At 39.2% G+C, this 24,833-nt stretch overlaps 1 protein-coding gene across 3 annotated transcripts in view; it reads left to right on the forward strand.

The window, feature by feature from the left end:
- Nucleotides 1-1,632: 1,632 nt before the first annotated feature.
- The window catches only part of ZNF527 (zinc finger protein 527), a 33,747-nt gene continuing 10,546 nt past the window's right edge, over nucleotides 1,633-24,833 (forward strand). Inside the window, exons 1-4 of one of the 3 annotated variants that reach the window (XM_040445702.1) lie at nucleotides 1,633-1,840; nucleotides 5,563-5,637; nucleotides 10,828-10,954; nucleotides 11,807-11,902. In XM_040445702.1, coding sequence (XP_040301636.1) covers nucleotides 5,605-5,637; nucleotides 10,828-10,954; nucleotides 11,807-11,902 — 256 coding nt within the window. In that variant the 5' untranslated portion in view covers nucleotides 1,633-1,840; nucleotides 5,563-5,604. Of the gene's footprint in view, nucleotides 1,841-5,562; nucleotides 5,638-10,827; nucleotides 10,955-11,806; nucleotides 11,903-24,833 lie in introns of those variants that run through there. The other 2 variants (XM_040445703.1, XM_040445704.1) reach the window with 2 other exon arrangements.

Genomic DNA, 24,833 nt, shown 5'->3' on the forward strand with positions numbered 1-24,833 from the left:
CCTTCCAGATCTTCCAGGGTCTGGGGGTGGGGAAGAATGCTGCTTTGTTCAGAATTTTGACTGTTGGAGCACCTGGGTGGCTCAGTTGCTGAAGCGTCTGACTTCGGCTCAGGTCGTGATCTCAGGGTTTGTGAGTTCAAGCCCCGCGTGGGGCTCTGTGCTGACAGCTCAGAGCCTGGAGCCTGCTTCCGATTCTGTGTCTCCCTCTCTCTCTGCCCCTCCCCCGTTCATGCTCTGTCTCTCTCTGTCCCAAAAATAAATAAACGTTGAAAAAAAATTAAAAAAAAATAAGTAAATGTAAAAAAAGAAAAAAAGAAAAAAGAAAAGAAAAGAAAAAAATATATTGACTGTCAAATACTCCCTCCTTGACCAAATTTTAGTTAGGCTCCTCTGGACTCTCTTCTCAACTAGGATTCAACTTTTGGCTTCAGTGTTTGTCTTTGCATTACCCAGTTTTAGCAAGAATTCTGTCAACTCAGTTTAGCCAGAGCTCTTGATATCTCATTACTCTTAATATCTAATTAAAGTCTTCATCCACCCAGGCGATATCTGATATCAAGAACTCTCTTGGTCAGTCCAGCAAGAATTTCCCCTTACCTTTGATGTCTCCTCTTAATTTTCCCTCCACTGACTTCCCCCCACTCCCACCAACTTGCTATTACATATAAACCCTATTTGTTCTTTCTGTATTTGGAACTGAGCCTGGTTCTATGCTGAAGTTTCTTCTCCCCTATTGCAGTGTTCCTGAATAAAATCTATTTTTGAACTTCTTTAACTACTGTTCAGTTTTGGTTTTCTTTATCATCACTCAGGGCCTCGCTTTCTTGTCTTCCTGACTGTGGATGGTTTTCTTGAAGCTGGACCCTAATTGAAGTTGCAAGGTAAAAAGGTGGAAGCAGCATCAGGAGAACCCCCAGAGCTACTGGCTATCACATTATAAAGGGCTCTGGTGCAAATGAGCGTCTCCCTAACAAACGGAATGTAATCACCCTTCTGTGGTATCACATTAGGTCCTAGTAGAAAAGGGATATAAACATGAAGGGAGCAGTGACCCGGCCCATGGCCGGGGATGAGGGGTGGCGTGGGGGGCTGGGAGAACAGTTAGATCTGGAGACAGTCACACACAAAGGCACACAAAGAAACCTCTTCCACAGGCTCGACACTAAAAGCCAGCCCAGAAACGAATAAAGCTCCACCTCTGGTCACAGGTAAACTCCTTCGACCTCTGGGGTAAGAACACAAAGAAATGCTCGTCCATTTCAGGCACAGTCCCTCTCACAAACCCACAGGCACCCGCACATTCTCGACGTCACACATCGACCCACAATCACGGGACGTGATTTTAAATACAGAAGCTGACTGCACTGACAGAAGGCTTCGCCCCGTGGTGCACAAGCACAAAAGTGTGCAGCGACGGTCACACAGAAATCGCCACATCTGAGAATTCAGTAACAACCACGGACGTGCGCAAATTCACGGTTTCCTCACGCACAGCCGCCCACAGTCACTTGCGTGCCCAAGATCCGCCAGGGTGGCACGCAGTTCTCGGGTCAAGACTCCCACGGCTGCGGCCACCTGCGCAGGCGCGGAGTAGAGGCGGGCCTTGGGGCCCTCTGGGAAATGTAGTTCAGCAAATGAAGGCCGCGGCGCAAAGCTCTCTGGGGCTGGTGGTTCGAAGGGTCCTAAGGAAAAGCTGAGCTACGTCCAGTCCAGCTGGATGTTTCCCCAGAGGAGCTCGGGGTCCCGCACGGCTCAGTCCCTGCTCCGCGGGGCATTCTGGGAGGGGACGTCGTGAGTCTCGGGTCGCTGGGCGGGTTTCCAGAGCCCGCGGCGCCGGGAGGTGAGTTGGGCCTGGCTGAGCGCGGGAGCCAGAGGTCAGGGCCGGGCTTGAGGTGGACCGTCAGGGACCGGGATGGGGCCAGGGGGGTGCCCTCAGGGGTTCCTGTATAACTGTGTGAGAGGTCGCGATGTGACAGAATGTGATCTTGTGTGGCACCGTGTGTGTGATTATGAAAGATTATATGTCTCAGGTATAAAACTGTGTGTGTGTCTGTGTGTGTGTCTGTTTCTGCAGGTGTAACTATGTGTTACTGTATATGGGTGTGTGAGAAACAGCGGGTGTGACATTGTGTCGCTGTATGAATATGTGTGATTATGTTTGACTACTTATCAGAGGTGTGATATAGGCTCTTGTCTCTATATGACACATGTAACAGGGTTTGAATGTGTGTGACAGCAGGTGTGATTGCGAACCCATGACCATCTTTCTCTGCAGGTATAAATTTGTATGAGTAATGGTGACCGGATGTGTGACCTTGTGTCCTAAGTCACTGCGAGATTGCGTGGGACTGTCTGTTGGAGTAATTGTGTGTCATCATCTCTGTCTTTGGGTTAGTGCCACTGTGTATGTGTTTGACATTACAGGTGAGCTTGTGTGACCATGTATAGTGTATGTGTGTGACTGCGTGAGAATTTGTATGTGTACGTGAGACTGAAGGCTTGATTGTGTGGGACCTAGTGTGTGATTGTGGGAGCAGAAAGATTAAAATTACTTGCCCAAGTTCAGACAGTTAATAAGTGACAGAACAGGGTCTTGAACCTAGGCAGAGTCCTTGCTTTTAATTACTAAACTCTCTTGGTCTTTCCCATACCGTGAGAGTGAAAACTGGGGGCCTTGGATTCTGAGGGTGTTGGAGAGGATTGTCCCTGGTCTTGGACGAGGAACTGTCAGGATATGGGAACTTAATGTGGGTCTCGTCCTTCAGTCTCCTTGTGAGTCACAGAACCCAGTCTAAAGACATTGTAGTGAGACCATCCTCAAACTGACTGCTCTGGGGATGGAAAGCTCAGTCTGAAAGCCGGGTCTTCCTCACCTTAGGCCATGCAGTTTCAGATTTTAGCTTTGTCTTTGTCAAAACTCTTCCACGTTTGGTGCTGAGAGAGGCCAATCCATGGCTCTTTTTCTGATATACCAAGTTAGCTAAATTTTGCTTCTGACTTTCTTAGTTAATAAAGAAAAATGGTCTCATTTCCTTTCCAAACAAAGGTAGCATCTCTTTACACCAGCAGTTGGCAGTGAGACAGTGAGGAAAGAAAGGTTCTGAGAGATGGAGTAACTTGCCCAAGGTCATGCAGCCAATGAATGAAGGAGTGGAGAGTCACCATGCGCCTGGGGACTATATGAAGCCCAAGGCTTTAACATCACCTTCTTTCGGAGACTGATGGCTTATCTCAAACTTTGGAAATATTACCCCAAGTGATGCACCACTCTTTGCAGACAAATATAAAAGACATTTTTGGGGGGCGCCTGAGTGGCTCAATCACTTGAGCTTCTGACTCTTGATTTCAGCACAGGTAATGATCCCAGGGTCCCCGGATCAAGCCTCATGTTGGGCTCTGTGCTGAGTGTGGAGCCTGCTTAAGATTCCCTCTCTCTCTCTCTCTCTCTCTCTCTCTCTCTCTCTCTCTCCCCCTCTGCCCCTCTCCCCTGCTTACACTTTCTTTCTCTCTCTCTCTCTCTAAAACAATAATAAAAAAGTAAAAGACATTTCTTTTATGCAGATGCTATGTAGGGCTCCCAGATGCAGAGAAGGCTTCATTGATTCTCCTTTCAGGTTGCAAAGGCTTTTATGGACAGTTTCAAGCTGTGTTGCACTAAGGAAATAACTTTCTCAGAGACTGATTGGCCAGTGCAGAGTAGCCCAGATTTAGGAGGTCGTATATCCTGAATTCTAGGTCAAACATGACTATCCTCATTTTCAGATTGAAGAAATGTTGGCTCTGAGAGAACAACGAATATTTCAGGCTGTGCAATTTGTTATTGGTTTGTATTAAAATTTAGCGATGCCTGCCTCAAGCTCTATTTCTGTGAAGTAATAAAGGTAATATCTGCATCTCTGAAAATGCCTCTCTAGTAGATATATGGCTTTGATTCCCCAGGTTATGTTAAATAATTCCCATTCAGACATTGTAGGCTCTTGAAAGAGGACCAGTTTTGAGTCTCGTTGCAGTTGATTCTTATGACTTTGAGTTAGTTGCTTTAGCTTTTTGAACCTCAGTTTTACTTGTTGGCAAGATAAGGATAATAATATTTACCTTTGCGTTTTGTGAAGAATAAAGAAAATAATGACATATGTAGGGGTGCCTGGGTGGCTCAATCAGTTGAGCATCTGACTCTTGGTTTCAGCTCAGGTCATGATCTCAGGGGTCGCTGACAGCACAGAGCCTGCTTGGGATTCTCTCTTTCCTTCTCCCTCTGCCCCTTCTCTGCTCGTGTGCATGCGTGCTGTCTCTCTCTCTCTCAAAACAAATAAATGTTAAAAAAAAAGATAATGACATGTACAACATGTGTAACATCGCTATTTATATTACAGGAGGCCCAGTAAGATTGATTTATTCATTTAATAAATATTTTTTAAGCTTTTATTTTGAGAGAGAGAGAGAGAATGAGTGAGGGAGGGAGGGGTGGAAAGAGATGGAGAGAGAGAATCACAAGCAAGCTCCATGCTGTCAGCTGGGAGCCCAATGCAGGGCTTGATCCCACGAACCGTGAAATCATGACCTGAACCAAAATCAAGAGTTGGATGCTTAACCCTACTGAGCCACTCAGGCGCCTCCGTTTAACAAATAATTTTTGAGTGCCTGCAAAGGTTCTGGCATTATTCTAACACTAGAGATACAATCAGTGAACCAAAGAAATCCTAGTTCTATTAGATCCCACACTGTTGTTTGGGGAGACAACAATAAACAGAGAAAAAAAGTAACATGTCCAATGGTGTCAAAAGCTACGAAGAAAAATCACAGTAAGGAAAAAGAGACTGGAAGGGAAGTTATCTTTATTTATTTATTTATTTAAAAAAATTTTTTTTTTCAACGTTTATTTATTTTTGGGACAGAGAGAGACAGAGCATGAACAGGGGAGGGGCAGAGAGAGAGGGAGACACAGAATCGGAAACAGGCTCCAGGCTCTGAGCCATCAGCCCAGAGCCCGACACGGGGCTCGAACTCACGGACCGCGAGATCGTGACCTGGCTGAAGTCAGACGCTTAACTGACTGCGCCACCCAGGCGCCCCAGGGAAGTTATCTTTAGATAGAATTTTCAGGAAAGTGCCTCTCATGTGGTAACAACTGAGCACAAACAGGAATGAAGAGAGGGAGTGAGCCATGTCCAGGCAGAAGGAAAATCAAAGGTAACAGCCCTGAATATGGACTGTGCACAGTGTTTGAGGAACTGTAAGAAAACCTGTGTGCCTGGAGTGGGGTGAGCAAGCAGAATGAGGGTAGGAAATGAAGTCTAAGGGGCATCCAAGGGCCAGATCATAAACCACCTTGTTGGCCATTTAGATTTTGTTGAGTTCAAGCTATATGTTCTTAATACCAGTGAGGACTTCAGGGGTTAAATTAATCTGTGGCCTTTTCTCAGATCTTAGAAGGCTTAGGGCTGGCCTATGTAAGGAGGCTATGGAGACCATAAAGGGACAAGAGTTCTATCTTTGTGAATCTGAGATCAGCAATCTGGGGCTGGTTTGCCATTTTTTCCCCCTTTAATTCTCGTTTCTCAGGACATTGTTCTCCAAAAGAGAAGATTAAAGAAGAAAGGAAGAATGGCTGTTGGACTTTGTAAAGCCATGTCTCAAGTAAGTTGGTGTTTTCACTTTGTTTCCAGAAATTCTACTTCTTTTTTTAGGACTTTGTGACTTCAGAAAGTCACAAATAGCCCAGTGAGCACTCTCACACTTGTCTCTCTCAACTACTTCATATAATCTCTCTATAAATCATTTAGTATCTTTTTACTCAGTGCTGTGCTCAAATATGTGATGGAAGAGAACCATCCTTTAAAAAAAATTTTTTTTTCAACGTTTATTTATTTTTGGGACAGAGAGAGACAGAGCATGAACGGGGGAGGGGCAGAGAGAGAGGGAGACACAGAATCGGAAACAGGCTCCACGCTCTGAGCCATCAGCCCAGAGCCTGACGCGGGGCTCGAACTCACGGACCGCGAGATCGTGACCTGGCTGAAGTCGGACGCTTAACCGACTGCGCCACCCAGGCGCCCCGAACTATCCTTTTTAGATAGCTCATGATTTGTTATGCTGGAGATTACTGCAAGTGGAATAAAGGACAGAGGTGTGATTATTGAGCACCCAATTAAATAGGGAAGTCAAGGATGGCCTCTCTGAGGAAGTGACATTTAAGCAAAGAAAAACCTCAGTGAAAGTAGGGATTAGGTTTCGTGGAGATTTGGAGAAGAGCTTTAAAAGTAAAAGGAATAGGGGCGCCTGGGTGGCGCAGTCGGTTAAGCGTCCGACTTCAGCCAGGTCACGATCTCGCGGTCCGCGAGTTCGAGCCCCGCGTCGGGCTCTGGGCTGATGGCTCGGAGCCTGGAGCCTGCTTCCGATTCTGTGTCTCCCTCTCTCTCTGCCCCTCCCCTGTTCATGCTCTGTCTCTCTCTGTCCCAAAAATAAATAAACGTTGAAAAAAAAAAAAGTAGAAGGAATAGCAAATATGAAGTTATTATGGTGGGAACATGTTTGATGAGCTCTAGGAATATCATTGAGCCAGTATCCTCAGAGGGAAATGAGCACTATGAGATCAGAGGAGTAGCTGGGGAACAAGTTATATAGGCCCTTGAAACTCATGACCAGAACTTTGAGGTTTGTTCTAAGGGTGAAGGAGAGTCATAGGAGTGTTTGTAATGTAATTTGATTTATATTAAAAAAAACTTTTTAATGTTTATTTTTGAGAGAGAGAGAGACACAGAGCATAAGCAGGGGAGGGGCAGAGAGAGAGGGAGACACAGAATCTGAAGCAGGCTCCAGGCTCTGAGCTGGTAGCATAGAGCCCCATGCAGGGTTCCAACCCACGAGCCATGAGATCATGACCTGAGCCAAAGTCAGATGCTTAACGAACTGAGCCACCCAGGCACCCCAATTTGATTTATATTTTAAAAGGAAAATAGAAAGGAATTAAGGGTGGAGTGGGCGATCAGTTAGGAAACTACCACAGTAATCTAGGTGGAAGGTGATAGCTGCCTGGATCGTGGTGTTATCATTAGAGCTGCTGGGATTGGGGTATATGTTGGAGATAGAAAATGTGGGATTTGGTCAGGGGTTGGTTGTGGAATGTGAGAGGAAGAGAGAAGTCAAGGATAACTACAAAGATTTTTGACCTGGGCAACTGTACGAATGGTTGTGCCATTTACTGAGATGGAAAGACAGGGCAGAATGAGATGGGAACAAAAATTGAGTTCTAGATATATTAAGTTTGTGAGATTGGGTATCCAAGTGCAATATTGATTATACACTGGAATCATGATTGGGGGTGTGAATTTGAGAATGATTAGTGTATTTAAAGCTGTAGGACAGGATAGGATTATCTGATTGTGAGTGTCTATAGGAAAGATGCCCAAGGACTCAATTTGGGTATTCAGTATCTAGAGGCTGACAAGAAGAAGAGGAACCAGCAAGAGAGACTGAGAAGGACTGATGTAGAAGGAAAACCAGAAGAGTGGGGAAGTCAAAAGTACAGAGTATTTTATAGAGGATGTGACCAACAGAATTAAATTCTTCTGAGGAAGATGCAGACTGAGAACTGACCATTGGATTTGGTAACATGGAAACTACTGATATTCTTGACAAGAGCTACTTCATAGAGGGGTTGAGATGAAAGCATCATTACAGTGGGTTCATGAGGGAATACTGGCCTAAAAGGTGAGAATAGAGATGAGTCTAGACCTACACTGCCCAGTAATGTACCCCGTAGCCACATAAGACTGCTCTGAATTAAGATGTGCTATAACATATATACCAGATTTTTAATTTTTATTAGTATTGTTATTTTTTTATTTTAGAAAGAGAAAGAGAGACAGAGAGAGTACAAGTCAGGGAGAGGGACCAAGGGAGAGAGAGAGAGAATTTTAAGCATGCTCCAAGGAGCCTGATGTGGGGCTTGATCCCAGGACCCAGGGATAATGACTTGAGGTGAAATCAAGAGTCAGACATTCAACCGACTGAACCACCCAAGTGCACCAAATATATACCAGATTTTGAAGATTTAGTACAAAAAAAGAATGTAAAACATCTCATTAATAATTTTTAGATTGGGTATATGTTGAAATAATATTTTAGATATAATGGGTTAAATTAAGTATATTATTAAATTTACCTATTTCTGTTTACCTTTTTTTCCTTTTTTGCAATATAACCTAGTGATTCAGCATGACATTTGGTCTTAAACATCTATAAAATGTGTTTTATACTTTTTTCTTGCTTTTTTAAAATAAGTTTTACAGTGAGATTAAATAAGATAATAACTGTAAAATGCTTATTAGGGTGTCTGAAATGTAGTAATTGGTCAATAAATAGCAGAATATAAATAGCAGTTATGCTTATTTTTTCCATTATTAAATCTATTTGCTTTGTTGATGTAGCTACTAAAAAATTTTTAACATTTATTCATTTTTGAGAGAGAGAGACAGAGTGTGAGTGAGGGAGAAACAAAGAGAGAGGGAGACACAGAATCTGAAGCAGCTTCCAGGCTCCAAGTGGTCAGCACAGAGCCTGACGCAGGGCTTGAACCCATGAACTGTGAGATCATGACCTGAGCAGAAGTGGGACATTTAACTGAGCCACCCAGACGCCCCCTAAAAAAATTTATTATGTGGCTTACATTGTATTTCTATTGGATATTGCTGGTGCAAACAACTCTTTGGAAGAGTTTTCTTATTTTTTTAAAAGTTTCATTTAAGTAATCTGCACACCCAACATGGAGCTCGAACTCACGATCCCAAGATCAAGAGTTGAATGTTTCTCTGACTGAGCCAGTCAGGCACCCCTGGAAGAGTTTTGTTAAGAGGAGTAAGGAAATGGGACAATAACTACAGTGAGATTATGGAAGGGACTTTATCTATTTATAAGATGAAAGGTATTGCATCAGTTTGTATACTGATAGAAATAATCTAGTAAAGTGAGAAAATACCGATAAGGGAGATATCTTATATCTTCCTGATAATTACAAGGGAGAGAGGTGACAGTGTCTTTGTATGGACAAGTGAAGGGATTGGTCATCGATAGGAGCCTAGAGTTTTATGCATTGAAACAGAGGGAAGACAGAATATGTGAGTATGGATACAGGGCAGCAAGGACTTGTAATGAACAAGAAGATGAGGAAGTTCAAAGTGAGAACAGAGTTGGTGGTAGTTTGAGAAAGAGAGAGAGACAGAAACTATGAGAGTTGGAAAGTGAATTTATTAGGGAAGTGTAGTGGTGCTTTTGTGGAATCTCTGGTCATATCCTAGAAGTACATTGGGTTAACATTATATCAGTCAGGGTTCCAGCAAGAAACTCAAAAGGGGACTCTTTATAAGCTATGATCAGTATATAAAGAAACCACAGAGGATAGTGCTATACCCTGGGACTCATAACAATAAAACTTGGGCCTGAACCCAGAGACAGAGAGATCTGAGCGCAGAGGGCCACTGACAGACATTGTGACCTAGGAGTGAAGGACAGGGACCACACAGGGCGGAGCTGCAAGGAGGGTGCCAGCAGAGTAAAAATTGTGCTTCGCTTGCCTCTCTCTCATCTCTTGTCTGTGGCTGAACCCAACCGAAGATGGGGTCGGGAAAGGGAGTCTATTAATGCAATTAATACAGGTCAACCTCACAGGACATAGAGAACTGTAGAGGGACACACGGAAATTATACAACAGTATGTGTTTGTCTGATGTTTTTTCTCTGGCCACATTCACCCACATTTCTACTATGTAGAATAACCATATTTAATATTTATTTATTTTTGCCATCTGATGGACAGCAATAGAACATTTAATTTGAAAGCACTAGCAAAAGAGATTATTTTCTCCATAAATTTAAAATATAAAAACCAGCTCAAAAAACAGAAAACTAAATAGAGCAATGTGCAAGAAAGAGTTAACATAGCAGGCCCGAAGCTGCTGTGTTTAGAAGAACCCACTTGCAGGTTGGATTTGGCTGGCGTCTGAGATCTTGGCACTAGATTCATTCTCGGCACTGACAGAGATTTTATTATTTTTAATAAAAAATGAGATCATACTCTGCAAAACAGAACTTAAAATGTCATTTTAAGCATTGAGTACTCTTCCTTCCTATGGATATACTATAGGAAACTACCATTTATTCACTGAGTGGCAAATATTTACTGTTTACAATGTGACCGGTTTTATAATAGACACTGGATAATCAAGAGATTGTAAAACAGATATCCTTCCCTCATACAGGTTATAGTTCAGTGGTGTAGGCTAAACTCTTATTTTTTGATATGTAAGTTTTTTTCCAGATGTAACCTTCCAATGAAAATTCTATCTAAATATCTTCATATATACTTTATTATGTCTTCAGGACACATTTTTGGAAGTTTTTCCTTACATATAGAGTCTAAGTTTCAGACCATACCCTTTAGTTAAAGCCCAATTTAAGGCCTTTCTTCACTTCTCTGACCCATGGGATATCCCAGTTTGGGGAATATAAAGGAATCATCCCTATAAGAATTTCCTGATACATAGTGTATGTAACATGAAACAGCCTTGTTCACATACTTTCATGTTATAAACTCATGTTTCATGCCATAAGCTACTTTTTTCCTGTGTATGGGTCTTTTTTTATTTACAAAAATGTGAAATACTTTTCTCTCAAAATATTCGACAAACCTGGACATGTACTTGCTCCCCAGTAACCAGTTTCCTTGGACCACTTAGAGAACTCTGGCAGAAGTCATCTTTTCTGCCAGGACCATATGGGAGCACTTGGCAAATGAGATTTTTTTTTCTTTTTTCTTTTTTTATAATTTCAGGGTTTGGTGACCTTCCGAGATGTGGCTCTAGATTTTTCCCAAGAGGAATGGGAATGGCTGGACCCATCTCAGAAGGATTTATACAGAGATGTCATGTTGGAGAACTACAGGAACTTGGTATGGCTTGGTAAGGATGTCTCCCCCATAATTCAGAATCTTCCCTCGGGTGTTTTTGCTTCCTCCATTAGGAATATTTAGGTCATCTTAAGTGCTTAGCTGAATTTCTTCTTCCTGTTCCCAGGAAATAATTTGAAGTAGTTTCAAAGAGTTAGAAATGAATAGTTCCCATTGTTGGAGAAGGATGGTTTGGAATAGCAGCATCAGTATGGCGTAGGAATTTGTTAAACTGAAAATTATAGAATCCCACTATAGACCTACAAAATCAGAAACTCTGGGAATAGGCCTAGTAATTTGGGTTTTAATGAGCCCTCCTAATGATTCTGATGCCCATTAAAGTTTGAGAACCACTGTGGTTTCTGATTCAGTAGGTCTGGGTTGAGGGCTGAGAATTTGCTTTTTTTTTTTTTTTTAATGTTTATTTATTTTGAGAGAGAGAGAGAACACATGTGTGCTGAGCAAGCAGGAAAGGGGCAGAGAGAGAGACTCCTAAGCAGGCTCCTATCTGTCAGGGTGAAGCCCAGCTTGGGGCTTGAACTCACAAACCCTAAGATCATGACCCGAGCTGAAACCGAGAGTAGGACTCTTAACTGACTGAGCCACTAAGGCGCCCTGAGAATTTGCATTTCTAATAAGTTCCTAGGTGGTGGTGCTTCTCCTCTAGCACTTTGAGAACCACTGCTACGGGAAGAGTTTCATCTTCATCCTTCATACCAACATCATTCCCTTCTCTGGCCCTTCCTCTAATTGCCTTTCTTGCTTAGTGACCAAAAGATTGCGTTTGAGTCCTAGAAAGGCTAAAGCAAGTTGATTGTCTCTGTTTGTCTCTTTCTTGCTCTCATTTTTCTTCTCCTGTAAACAGGACTCTCCATTTCTAAGCCCAACATGATCTCCTTATTGGAGCAAGGGAAGGAACCTTGGATGGTGGAGAAAGAGATGTCAGATGGTCAATATGCTGGTGAGTGACAGGGAACTGGACAAGGAGTGTTGTTGTAAGGTGCCAGCCCAACTGGTCATGAGAATGCTTCCCTGCACTTGAGGAGGCTACCCTGGGCTTGGTGGGGGTGGGTTTCTCTCTATTTCTATCAAAGTATATGCTCTATGATTCGTCTAGAAATAACCCAAATCTCAGTCCTTGCCAGCTCTTTTCCTTTTAGGATTGGAAATGTGTACATTTCCAGATTTCATTTTAGAGTTTTTATTTTTATCCAAGTTATTATAAAAGTTATACATGCACATTTCTTAACGAGTCAAGTAGGTTTACAAGGCATATTCCCTTTAAAAAGGCAGTCTTTTGTCCACCTCCCTAGTTTCCCTCTCCTTAAATGGACCAACTTTCTTTACTTTTGCAACTTTTTTGATGTTTTCTTCGTTTCTTTAACAAATACGTATATGTTGCTATTTCTTAATTACTTTTTCAGGTTTAGTCCTCAACCAATATCTTCTAAGAAAATAAGAATTTTGTTTTTGAAAATAAGAATTTAATACTTTCTTATCCTAAATCAAATACATGTATGTGCTCACACACATACACACGTGCACACGCACACACACACACACACACACACACACACACACACACACACCCCATCTCCTCAGTATCATAATTTTGATTGAATCACTGTTCAGGGTTTATATTATTGTGGCTATTAAGTGCTAGTCATAGTCATTCTGTGTATATACCAAGATTACTTTTCCTACACAACTTTTTTTTTAATGTTTATTTATTTTTGAGAGAGAGAGACACAGCATGAGTGGGGAAGGGGCAGAGAGAGAGGGAGACAGAGAATCTGAAACAGGCTCCAGGCTATGAGCTGTCAGCACAGAGCCTGATGTAGGGCTTGATCTCAGAACTGTGAGATCATGACCTGAGCCGAAGTCAGACGCTTAACCAACTGAGCCACCCAGGTGCCCCTCCATACAACTTTTTATTTTTCCTGGAGTTAATAATTTCTGGGGTGGGGGTGGGGTTGTCTATTTGTTTGTTTGTTTTTTTCCTCTTGATTTTCTGTATACCTATTCCTCACTCAATTCCCAACTCTCCATCAACTATCTAAATCTCTTAAGACAGTCAGACACATTAGGTAATCTATTGATTTTATCATCTTGGAGAAATCTCTCCCAGACTCTTCAGATATACTTCAGTCTGGACAAATTGCTCATTACATCTGCTTGTGCTTAGTTTGGGTTTATCTGATGTTTTCTCGTGATTAGATTGAGGTAACGCATTTTTGGAAAAAGTGCAACAGAAATAATGTTAAGTTCCACTCAGTGCAACATACTGGATTCATAATATTGATATGTCTTTGATCACTTGGTAAGGTAGTGTCTGTCTGGTTTCTCCAATGTAAAGTTACTATTTTTCTATTTGTAATTAATAAGTATCTTAGGGGAGATACTTTGAGGCTATTCATTTTCTTTGAAACTTTTGCCCACTAATTTTAGCATCCATTGCCCCATTGGATCTTGTCTGCAATAGTTATTACTGTGATATTGACCTAATGTTGATTTTTCCATTTTCCTCCTTTACATATATTAATTAGGATTGTCTTAGAGAGAAAAACTGTTTCTTTTCTCCCATTTGTTTATTTATTCAATTATTTCTTTATGGAATCATGGATTTTTTTTTTTCTGAGGGAAATAAATCCAATAAATCATTATTTTGTTGCTCAAATTGCCCTAGCTTTGACCATTGGGATTTCATTCCGGTTGGTTTTTTTGACCTTTTAACATGCTCCTATCCATTTTTGAGCACTTCCTTCCTCCCCAGCTCTGGGTGTTCCCGGTTCATCTTGTTTTCCTTGCCCCAGCCTTGAATCAGGTCCTGCTCCTAGGAGCTCTGGTTCCTTTTATTGGGAAATGATGTTTAGAAACCAAGGTGTAGGTGCTATGAGTGCTCATTGCTGCTGGGGTGTCTTTGCTCCTAGACCCTCACAGCAGATTGAGCTGGAAAATATATGTATATATACCAGCACACACAGGTACACAGACACTTCTATATTTATTTCTGTCTCAGTTTTTTTTTATATATTAAAATTACCAGTTTATTTTGATATCTTGATTCTAGTTTTACTCCATAGGGCTTATTGTAGCCTTCTTCCTTATCTGTAATTTGTTGTTCTAACAATAAGAAACAATGTATTTACTTATTTACTCAATTTTAGTATACACAAAATTTCAGAATTTCCAAGATACTCCTATGTGAGAAACAAATTTACTAACTAGATTACATTATTCATATATGGTTCCTTTTGTCTTTAGTCTTATAGTATTCAGCCAAAATACTATTTTTCAAAGTTACTTAGGTTAGGGGCGCCTGGGTGACTCAGTCTGTTGAGCAACCAACTTCGGCTGAAGTCATGGTCTCACGGTTTGTGAGTTCGAGCCCTGCGTTGAGCTCTGTGCTGGCAGCTCAGAGCCTGGAGCCTGCTTCGGATTCTGTGTCTCCCTCTCTCTCTGCCCCTCCCCCACTTATGCTCTGTCTCTCTCTGTCTCAGAAATAAATAAACATTTAAAAAAAAAGTTAGGTTAGTTCTTTTAGGTTCATTTGTTACTGTTTGTATTCTGTTTGGGTTCTTACCACATCCTGGTTGATTTTAATTACTTATTTTTTTGGTATCTGAAACATTATTATGCTTTTAAGAATCAGAGCTATACAAAAATATGTCCTCAGAAGTGTGTAACTCTCTTCTCATCCCCACTATCCTATTTTTATCTCCTTAACTTCTTCCTATCTCTTTCTTATCTGCTTCTTGTAGATACCAATCTCTGTATTTTCAGGTTTGTCCTTTTTATGTTTCATTTGTACAAATGAGCCAACATATGTGTAGTTTCTTGTAAGTCTTTGTACGTTACATGAAGGGTAGCATACTGTAGATACACTTTGCATTTTACTTTTCTCACTTAACTATATACACAGGCAATCACTCCATATTATTCATGGAGATCTTCCTCATTTTTTTAACAGCTGCAAAATACTTCATTATGTGGGTGTTATGGTAATTTATTTAACTACTTTCTGATGTGTGGACTTTTAGCTGTTTGCACTATTTTACAGTTATAACCAGTGCTTCAGTAAATAACCATGTTCATACGTATTTTCATAATGTCAAGGCTATGTTTTCAGGAGAGATTATTGGAAATGGGATTCCTGAGTAAGTGCATATGTAGTTTTGTTAGGAGTTGCCACATTCCCCTCCAGAAAGGTTGTGCCAGACTACTTCTGTATTAATTTTGTATTGCTGCTGTAACAAAGTACCACAAATTTAGTGGCTGAAAACAACAGGAATTTATTATCTTATAGCTCTAGAGGTTAGAAGTAGAAAATGGGTCTTACAGGACTAAAATCAAGAAGTCAGCCAAAAAAAAAAAAAGATGTCAGCAGCCTGCCTTTTTTGTGAATGCCCTAGGGAAGAATCTGTTTCTTGCCTTTTTATGCTTTTTTTAGGACCTTTACTCAGACTTTTATTTTTAATTTTTAAAAATCACTTTATTTTAGGGGCTCCTGGGTGGTTCAGTCAGTTAAGCATCTGACTTCTCAGGTCATGATCTTGTAGTTGGTGAGTTCGAGCCGTGTCGGGCTCTGTGCTGACAGAGCCTGGAACCTGCTTTGAATTCTGTGTCTTTCTCTCTCTGCCCATCCCCTGCTCACACTCTGTTTCTCTTTCTCTCTGGAAAATAAATAAACATTAAAAAAAAACACAACACTTTATTTTACATGTGGCATTTACATACAGTATAGAATTGAGTCTTGCTTTGTGAACCAATCTAAGTATCATTTCAATTTAATAGGTGAAAATCCAGGTACATTTTTGATATGTTTGGGCTTAACTCTGTATATTGTTTTATGTGATGTTTTCTGGTATTTACAGTTTTTAAAAAAGACTTTCACTTGTCTTTTTTCCTAGCCTTTATTTTGGTCATCTAATACTATAGCTTTTATAATAATGAGGAAGATTTTTTTGTTGTTGTTGTTCTAGTGTTGTCTTTGAATTTTTTTTGTTTTGTTTTGTTTTGTTTTTGTTGTTTTGGCGGGGAAAGAGAGACAGCAGAAGGGGCAGAGGTAGAGAATCCTAAGCAGGCCCCATGCCCAGTGCAGAGCCTGTCTCAGTGGGGCTTCATCTCTTGACCCTGAGATCATGACCTGAGCCAAAATCAAGAGTTGGATGTTTAACTGACTGAGCCACTCAGGCATCCCCTTTTGTTCTAGTGTTATTGTGCTCTGTTTTTATATACAATATTTATTCTTTCTATTACTTAATAAGTTGGCTTTAAATAAACTAGCCCTTGATTTTTTAATCTATTACAGATGAGTCAATAAGTAGGTTTATGTCACACCTTCTCTTCCCAAATTTTGTTAGTTGTATGTTTTTTATATTGTCACAGCATATTATATTTACATGCTGTTCTGTCACATTTATTCCAGCCTTTAATTTTGTCTTTTATGGCTAAATATATTCAGTGTTTTTCACTAGATCCTTTTGCTAAAATTTTTCTGGAAATTTCTCTAGATTGTCCTCTAGCAGTTTCCTCAAAAAGAGCTCATGAAAATAGTGTCCCCTCCCCCAAGTTCTATATTGTTCATAATTGGCCAGTCTTTCCTTAAATTTATTATAGCATAGTATTAATGTTGAATATTGTTTATGAAGAAGTCTGATGCCAACTTGATATTTTCCCTTTAAGTATATAATTGGCTTTATATTTTGTTCTGGTCTCCTAGATGGTTCTTTAATTAAAAAAAATTTTTTTTTGTCATTTATTCATTATTGAAAGATAGAGACAGAGCATGAGCAGGGGAGGGGCAGAGAGAGAGAGAGACACAGAATCCAAAGCAGGCTTCAGGCTCTGAGCTGTCAGCACAGAGCCTGACACGGGTTTTGAACTCACAAACCATGAGATCATGACCTGAGCCGAAGTCAGACGCCCACTGACTGAGCCACCCAGGCACCCCGATGGTTCTTTAATTTTAAAGTTATTTAATTAGATACGTCTCAGTCTGACCATTTTGGACCACTTTTTCCTGAAATGTGTGTTGTCTTTCAGGATGTAGAATCGAGTTTTTATTTCAGGACATATTTTTATTTCTTTTTATAGACAAAGTGAAGAATACAGGAAAGTACAGTGACTAATACAATAAATGGCTACCACCCGGAATTGATCATTGTTAATGTTTTGACATATTTTCATTTTTTGATGAAGAGATAAACTGTCTTACGTACAAGTTCTCTTTGTTTCTCATTCTCAGTTCATTTTTCCTCATCTGCTTCTTGCTCTGAGAAGCAACAACAGTCATGAGTTCATCATATGTCCTTCTAATTCATTTTGTAAACATATTTTGTAAATATCTATGCATTTGTTGAAAAAAGTTATTTTCTTTTCTTTAATGTTTATTTATTTTGAGAGAGAAAAAATGTGTGCATGCACACACAAGCCAGGGAGAGGCAGAAAGAGAGGGCGAGAGGGAATCCCAAGCAGGCTCTGCACTGACGTGGGGCTCAATCCCACAACTGTGAGATCATGACATGCGCCGAAACCAAGAGTCAGTTGCTTAACTGACTGAGCCACCCAGGCACTCCAAAAGTGTTTTATTTTCATAGGTAGTATTCTTTACATTTTCTTTAACAACTTGCTTGTATTACTCAACATTTTTCTGAGATTTATCCTTGGTAAATCTATGTGTAATATATTTCCATTTTTAAAAAAAATTTTTTTTTTCAATGTTTATTTATTTTTGGGACAGAGAGAGACAGAGCATGAACGGGGGAGGGGCAGAGAGAGAGGGAGACACAGAATCGGAAACAGGCTCCAGGCTCTGAGCCATCAGCCCAGAGCCTGACGCGGGGCTAGAACTCACGGACCGTGAGATCGTGACCTGGCTGAAGTCGGACGCTCAACCGACTGCGCCACCCAGGCGCCCCTATATTTCCATTTTTTAAACTGTTGTATACTGTTGCATGTTTTGAATTTGCCACATTTTATGTAACTCTTTCCCTATAGATGGCCATTTAGGTTGTTTCTATTTTTTGCTAACTCACATAGTAGCAGGGTATGTTTCTATGCACATGCACATAAGAGTTTGTCAAGGGTTTGTACATAGTAGTAAAATTGCTGGAGCATAGGAGTGCACACTTTGTTTTACTTGATACTCAAACTGCTCTTGAACATGATGGTATTATTTATACCTCTACTAACAATATCTGAGAGTTCTAGTTTCCTTATTCCCTTGATATTCTCCAACTTAAGTTTGTGATATTGCCCTTGATAAATTTTTACCAGTATGATGAAAGAGAAATGCTCTTGAAGTTGTTTTAATTTGCTTAGTAAGACTGAGCATTTTCCCGGAAATGCACTGTCCATTCAGAATTTCTGTTCTGTGAATTACCTTCTCATATTTTTAACCCATTCTTTGAGGTAAGGTTATTTGACTTTTTCTTACTGACTTTTAGAATTTCTTTTTGTTAAAAAAAATTTTTTTTTTATTTTAGAGAGAGAGAAAGTGCATGTGAGTGGAGTGGGGTGGGGAAAGGGAGAGAGAGAGAATCTTAAGCAGGCTCCATGCTGAATGTGGAGCCTGACCTGGGGCTCGATCCTGCAATCCTGGGATCATGACCTGAGTCAAAATGACCTCAGTCAACTGACTGAGCCACCCAGGTACCCCTAGAACTTTTTTTAAACATATTCTGAGTATTAATCATTTTTCTATGATACGTGTTTTTGTCGTCTTTTCCAGACTCTCCCTTGCCTTTTACCATTGTGGTGCCTTCTCTCACCCAGTTGTTTTTTTTTAATGTTTATTTATTTTTGAGAGAGAGAGACAGCACAAAATGGGGAGAGGCAGAGAGAAAGGGAGACAGAGGATTGGACCCTTAACCTACTGAGTCACCCAGGTGCCCCGACTCACCCAGAGGTTTTTTTTGTGTGTGTTTTTTTTTTAATTTTCTTTTTTATTTTTTAAAATTTACATCCAAATCAGTTAGCATATAGTGCGACAATGATTTCAGGAGTAGATTCCTTAGTGCCCCTTACCCATTTAGCCCATCCCCCCTCCCACAACCCCTCCAGCAACCCTCAGTTTGTTCTCCATATTTATGAGTCTCTTCTGTTTTGTCCCCCTCCCTGTTTTTATATTATTTCTGTTTCCTTTCCCTTATTTTCATCTGTTTTGTCTCTTAAAGTCCTCCTATGAGTGAAGTCATATGATTTTTGTCTTTCTCTGACCAATTTCACTTAGCATAATACCCTCTAGTCCCACATAGTTGAAAGATTTCATTCTTTTTGATTGCCGAGTAATACTCCATTGTATATATATACCACATCTTCTTTATCCATTCATCCATCATTGGACATTTGGGCTCTTTCCATACTTTTACGGTCTTCTCCTATAATCCATCTGAGCTTTAATTTTAAAATATGATGTATTAGGCCTTTTTTCCACATGGAGTTTTCCCAGTACTGTTTATTTGTCCATTTCTTCTCTATTAATTATAATGTCACCTCTGAAATATGCTAAGTCCTTATGTTTTTTTGTTACATTGTTTTTTTGTTACATTGTTTTTTTGTTTTTTGTTACATTGATCTATTTACCTTTTTACATTTTGTTACTTTTTGTTACATTTTGTTACATTTTGTTACATTGATCTATTTACTTATTCCTAAGCCAATGCTATACTATTTTCCTTACTATGTAGCATTATATACCTTTAGATGTTTGGTTATTGTTGGTATATAGAAAAAGTATTAATTTGCATTATTGTATCATCTATCTAGCCAGTTCAATATACTCTTTTTTGTAGTAGGTTTTCAACAATTCTCTGAGTGTATTAGTCAACATAAATCTAATTATTTTAACAAAGCCTCAGTGAAAAAAACAATAGGGATTGTTTCTTGCACATGTCACAGTCCAGTGTGAGGTTATCCTGGGCCTCTGCTGCATGCTGTCATTCAGCTATACAGCTCTATTTCATCTGTTGGCTGTGTCATCTCTTAGGACTCACCATTGCCTGGAAGTCCTCTGCTGAATCCTCTGAAGCCAGCCACTGAGAAAGAAAGGGGGAGATAGAAACACACGCACACACACACAAATGGATGAAGGATCTCTCAGGATGTTTTTAATGGACTGGTCTGGAAGTACCATTTGTGGCATCTATCACTTCTGATTAGCCAGAATTCAGTCATTTGGTTGCAAGGGAGTCTGGGAGATGTTTCTATGGACTTAAGAGGAAAAGGCAAACTATTTGCTGGATGTAATAATACCTTTCCAGTGTATATGTTCCCTTTTCCCTTTTCTTATTTTAATTCTACTTTATCAACCACAGTTTCCATATTTGTGTTGAACAATTGCTATAATTTTTTTCTTTCTGATATGATGGGACATTTTTAGGGGTTTCAAACTAAATGTGCCTATTTTTTTCTATCCCTAGCACTATGTATTGTATGTACGGATGTATATATTTTAAGCATGAGAGGCTTTTGAATTTTATATATTTTCAGCATCTTTCATCAAGGCAATTATTTTTTTCTCTTTTACTATTTTTTCGTCTATAAAAGTTATAGAAGAAAAATTCTATAAGAATTTATAATAGGGGCACTTGGGTGGCTCAGTTGGTTAAGCGTCCAACTCTTGATTTTGGCTGAGGTCATGATCTCATGAGCATGAGATCAAGCCCTGCGTTGGGCTCCATGCTGAGCATGGATCCTGCTTAAGATTCTCTGTCTCCCCCACTCATGCTCTCTCTCTGTCTCTCTGTCTCTCTCTCAAAATAAATAAATAAACATTAAAAAAAGAATTTAAAAAACAAACAAAAAAAGAATTTATAGTAAAGATTTCCTCTTGCTGAACTATTTTTATATTTCTGGATTGCATACTTGCTTCTGTGTATTATTCATTCAATATAGTGCTTGATTCAATTTTTAATATTTAAAGTTTTGCCTGTTATCTATGGAGGAGAATAGTCTGGTATAAAGGCAGTGAAATAGATCAGTGGAACAACAGAGAAAGTACAGAAATATACCCATGTACACATGAGAACTTGGTATTTGATAAAGGTAGCTTTTCAAATCAGCAGCATGGAGAGATTTTTTTTAAAGTTAAGGATGGTATTTTTATAATACTGGATTTTGGAAAGTCTTTCTTAAAATGACATCAAGGCAAGACTCTATAATGGAAAACTGGGAGATTTGACTTCATAACATGTTTTCAAAAATTTTATCGAAAGCACTATAAATGAAGATGACATGTGACAATAAAAAATGATGATTTGAAAAAAGTGGCAATTTGAGGGAAAAAAATACTATAAAGCCTTAATGCCATGAATGTATAAATGACTTCTTTAATCCACTTAAAAGAAAATGCTAGTGCAATTAAAATACGTGTAAAGGATATGAATAAAGAATTCACCAAAGATGAAACCACAAAATACATAGTACATGTATTTTATATCAATATATAAAAATCCTCTTTTTTATAATCAGAAATTTGGAAATTATAAAATAATGAGGTACTCTTTCCTTACAGGGGCAAAGATTTTAGAATGATGTTAGGATAGATGAGTTTGATGACATGTACTTTATGTTCTGGTAGTAATGCAAATTGATAAGAATTATTTTGGAGAGCAGTTTGACAATGGATATTAATAGTTAAAATATGTATCTATATAGTGTTATTTAATTCTTCTTTTATAAATCTATAGAAATATAAAATTGTGCAAAACAGACTGCTGTTTATTTGATTTGTAAGTGATTACTTTTTTAAAAAGTTGGTTATGAAGAATCATGAAAAATACACATGTGAGACATTTTATTTTAACTGTATAACATATATATAAATATTCATTAATTTTCTGATACAGTTATAAAGCCTTTATTTGAATATGATCTTTTGGAGTTTAGCACTGTCCTCCTTATATAAGCCACACTCATGATGCACTATCTACAATATCTATTGCTCATTTTTTTTAAGCAAAGCATAACAATTGAAACCAATGTGAGTAAACAATCTTTGTAGAGATTTTAACGTTTTTAATAGGCTTTCACAATTCTTTTCCACATGGAATACAAAAGCAAGTTTTTAGCCTATTTTTCTAAAAACTTTCAACTTAGTTTTCATTAAAAAACAACTTTCTTGGGGCGCCTGGGTGGCGCAGTCGGTTAGGCGTCCGACTTCAGCCAGGTCACGATCTCGCGGTCCGTGAGTTCGAGCCCCGCGTCGGGCTCTGGGCTGATGGCTCAGAGCCTGGAGCCTGTTTCCAGTTCTGTGTCTCCCTCTCTCTCTGCCCCTCCCCCGTTCATGCTCTGTCTCTCTCTGTCCCAAAAATAAATAAACGTTGAAAAAAAAATTAAAAAAAAAACAACAAAACAACTTTCTTAGTCTTTCTCAGTCTGAGTTATTTCACTTAGCATAATTCCCTTTAGGTCCATATGTTTTCACTCATATCTAGAATCTAAAAAAAACAAAACAAATGAAACAAACTCAAAGTAGAATCAGAGAACTTAAGTAGAATGGAGAACAAACTGACATTTGCCAGAGGGAATGAAGTGGAAGGATGGGCAAAATGGGTGAAGGGGAGTGGGAGATACAGGCTTCCAGTTATGGAATGAGTAAGTCATGGGAGGGAATAAAACACACAGCATAGGGAATCCAGTCAGTGATATTATAATAGCATTGTATGGCAACAGATAGTAAGTACACTTGTGGGGAGCATAGCATAAGGTATACAGAATTTGGATCACTGTGTTGTATACGTGAAACTAATGTAACATTGTATTTAAAAATTATTTTTCTCCAAATTTTTATTTAAATTCCAGTTAGTTAACAAACAGTGTAATATTAGTGTCAAGTGTAGAATTTAGTGATTAATCACATACATACAAACCCAGTGCTCATTACAAGTACCCTCCTTAATACCTATCACCTATTTAATCCATCCCTCTGCCCATCTCCCTCCAGTAACCATCAGTTTGTTCTGTATTGTTAAGAGTCTGTTTCTTAGTTTGCTTCTCTCTTTTTTGCCCCTGCTATATTCATTTGTTTTTGTTTCTTAAATTCCACATGAGTGAAATCATATGGTCTGTGTCTTTCTCTGACTGACTTATTTTGCTTAGCATAATACTTTACAGCTCCATCCACAGCATTGCAAATGGCAACATTTCATTCATTTTTTATGGCTGAGTAATAATCCATTGTATATATGTACCACATCTTTATCCATTCATCAGTCAATGGACATTTGGGATGTTTTCATAATTTGGCTATTGTTGGTACCTCTGCTGTAAACATCAGGGTGCATGTATCCCTTCACATCAGTATTTTTGTATCCTTTGGGTAAATTCCTAGTAGTGCAGTTGCTGATTTGTAGGGTAGTTCTATTTTTAACTTTTTGAGAAACCTTCATACTGTTTTCCATAGTGGCTGCAACAGTTTATATTACCACCAATAGTGTAAGAGCATTCCCCTTTCTCCCCATCTTTGTTAATACTTGTTTCCTGAGTTGTTCATTTTAGCCATTCTGACTAGTGTGAGGTGATATTGCAGTTTTGATTTGTATTTCCTTGATGATGAGTGATGATAAGCATCTTTTCATGTGTTAGTTGGCCATCTGTATGTCTTCTTTGGGAAAATGTCTATTTATGTCTTCTGCCCATCTCTTCACTGGATTATTTGATTTCTGGGTGTTGAGTTTGATAAGTTCTTTATATATTTTGGATACTAACCCTTTATTAGATACATCATTTGCAAATATCTTCTCCCATTTTGTAGGTTGCCTTTTAGTTAGTTTTGTTGATTGTTTCCTTCTCTGTGCAGAAGTTTTTTATTTTGATTAAGCCCAATAGTTTATTTTTGCTTTTGTTTTCCTTGCCTCAGGAGACATATCTAGTAAGAAGTGGCTGTGGTCGATGTCTGAGAGGTTACTGCCTATATTCTCCTCTAGGATTTTGATGGTTTCAGGTTTCACATTTAACCAATATTGAATTTATTTTTGTGTATGGTAGAGAAACTAGTCCAGTTTCATTCTTTTGCATGTTGCTGTCCAGTTTCCCCAACACCATTTGTTGAAGAGACTGTCTTTTTCCATTAATATTCTTTCCTGCTTTGTTGAAGATGAATTGACCATATACTTGTGAGTTCATTTCTGGGTTTTCTATTCTGTTTCATTGATCTATGTATCTGTTTTTGTGCCAGTAACCATACTGTCTTGATGATCACAGCTTTATAATATAACTCGAAGTCTGGAATTGTGATGCCTCTAGCTTTGCTTTTCTTTTTCAAGATTACTTTGGCTGTTCGGGGTCTTTTGTGGTTCCATACACATTTTAGGATTGTTTTTTCTAGCTCTGTGAAAAATGCTGTTGGTGTTTTGATATGGATTGCATTAAATGTGTAGATTGCTTTGGGTAATAATAGACATTTTCTTTCTTTTTTTTTTTTAATTTTTTTTTTCAACGTTTATTCATTTCTGGGACAGACAGAGACAGAGCATGAACGGGGCAGGGGCAGAGAGAGAGGGAGACACAGAATCGGAAACAGGCTCCAGGCTCTGAGCCATCAGCCCAGAGCCCGACGCGGGGCTCGAACTCCCGGACCGCGAGATCGTGACCTGGCTGAAGTCGGACGCTTAACCGACTGTGCCACCCAGGCGCCCCAATAATAGACATTTTAACAACATTTGTTATTCTTCTGTGGCTCCTGTAATATGAATGTTACTACTTTTGATGGAGTCACTGAGTTTTTGAAGTCTATTCTTTGATCCATAATTCTTTCTCTCTTTTGTTCAGCTTCATTATTTTCCATTATTCTATCTTTAATATCACTTATTTGTTCCTCTGCTTTTTCCATCCTTGTGGTCATTACATCCGTTCTGTTTGAATCTCAGTTATTGTATTTTTCATTTCCC

Source organism: Herpailurus yagouaroundi, unplaced genomic scaffold (genome assembly GCF_014898765.1).
Source record: "Herpailurus yagouaroundi ecotype Mexico unplaced genomic scaffold, PumYag 194, whole genome shotgun sequence".
NCBI lineage: Eukaryota > Metazoa > Chordata > Mammalia > Carnivora > Felidae > Herpailurus > Herpailurus yagouaroundi.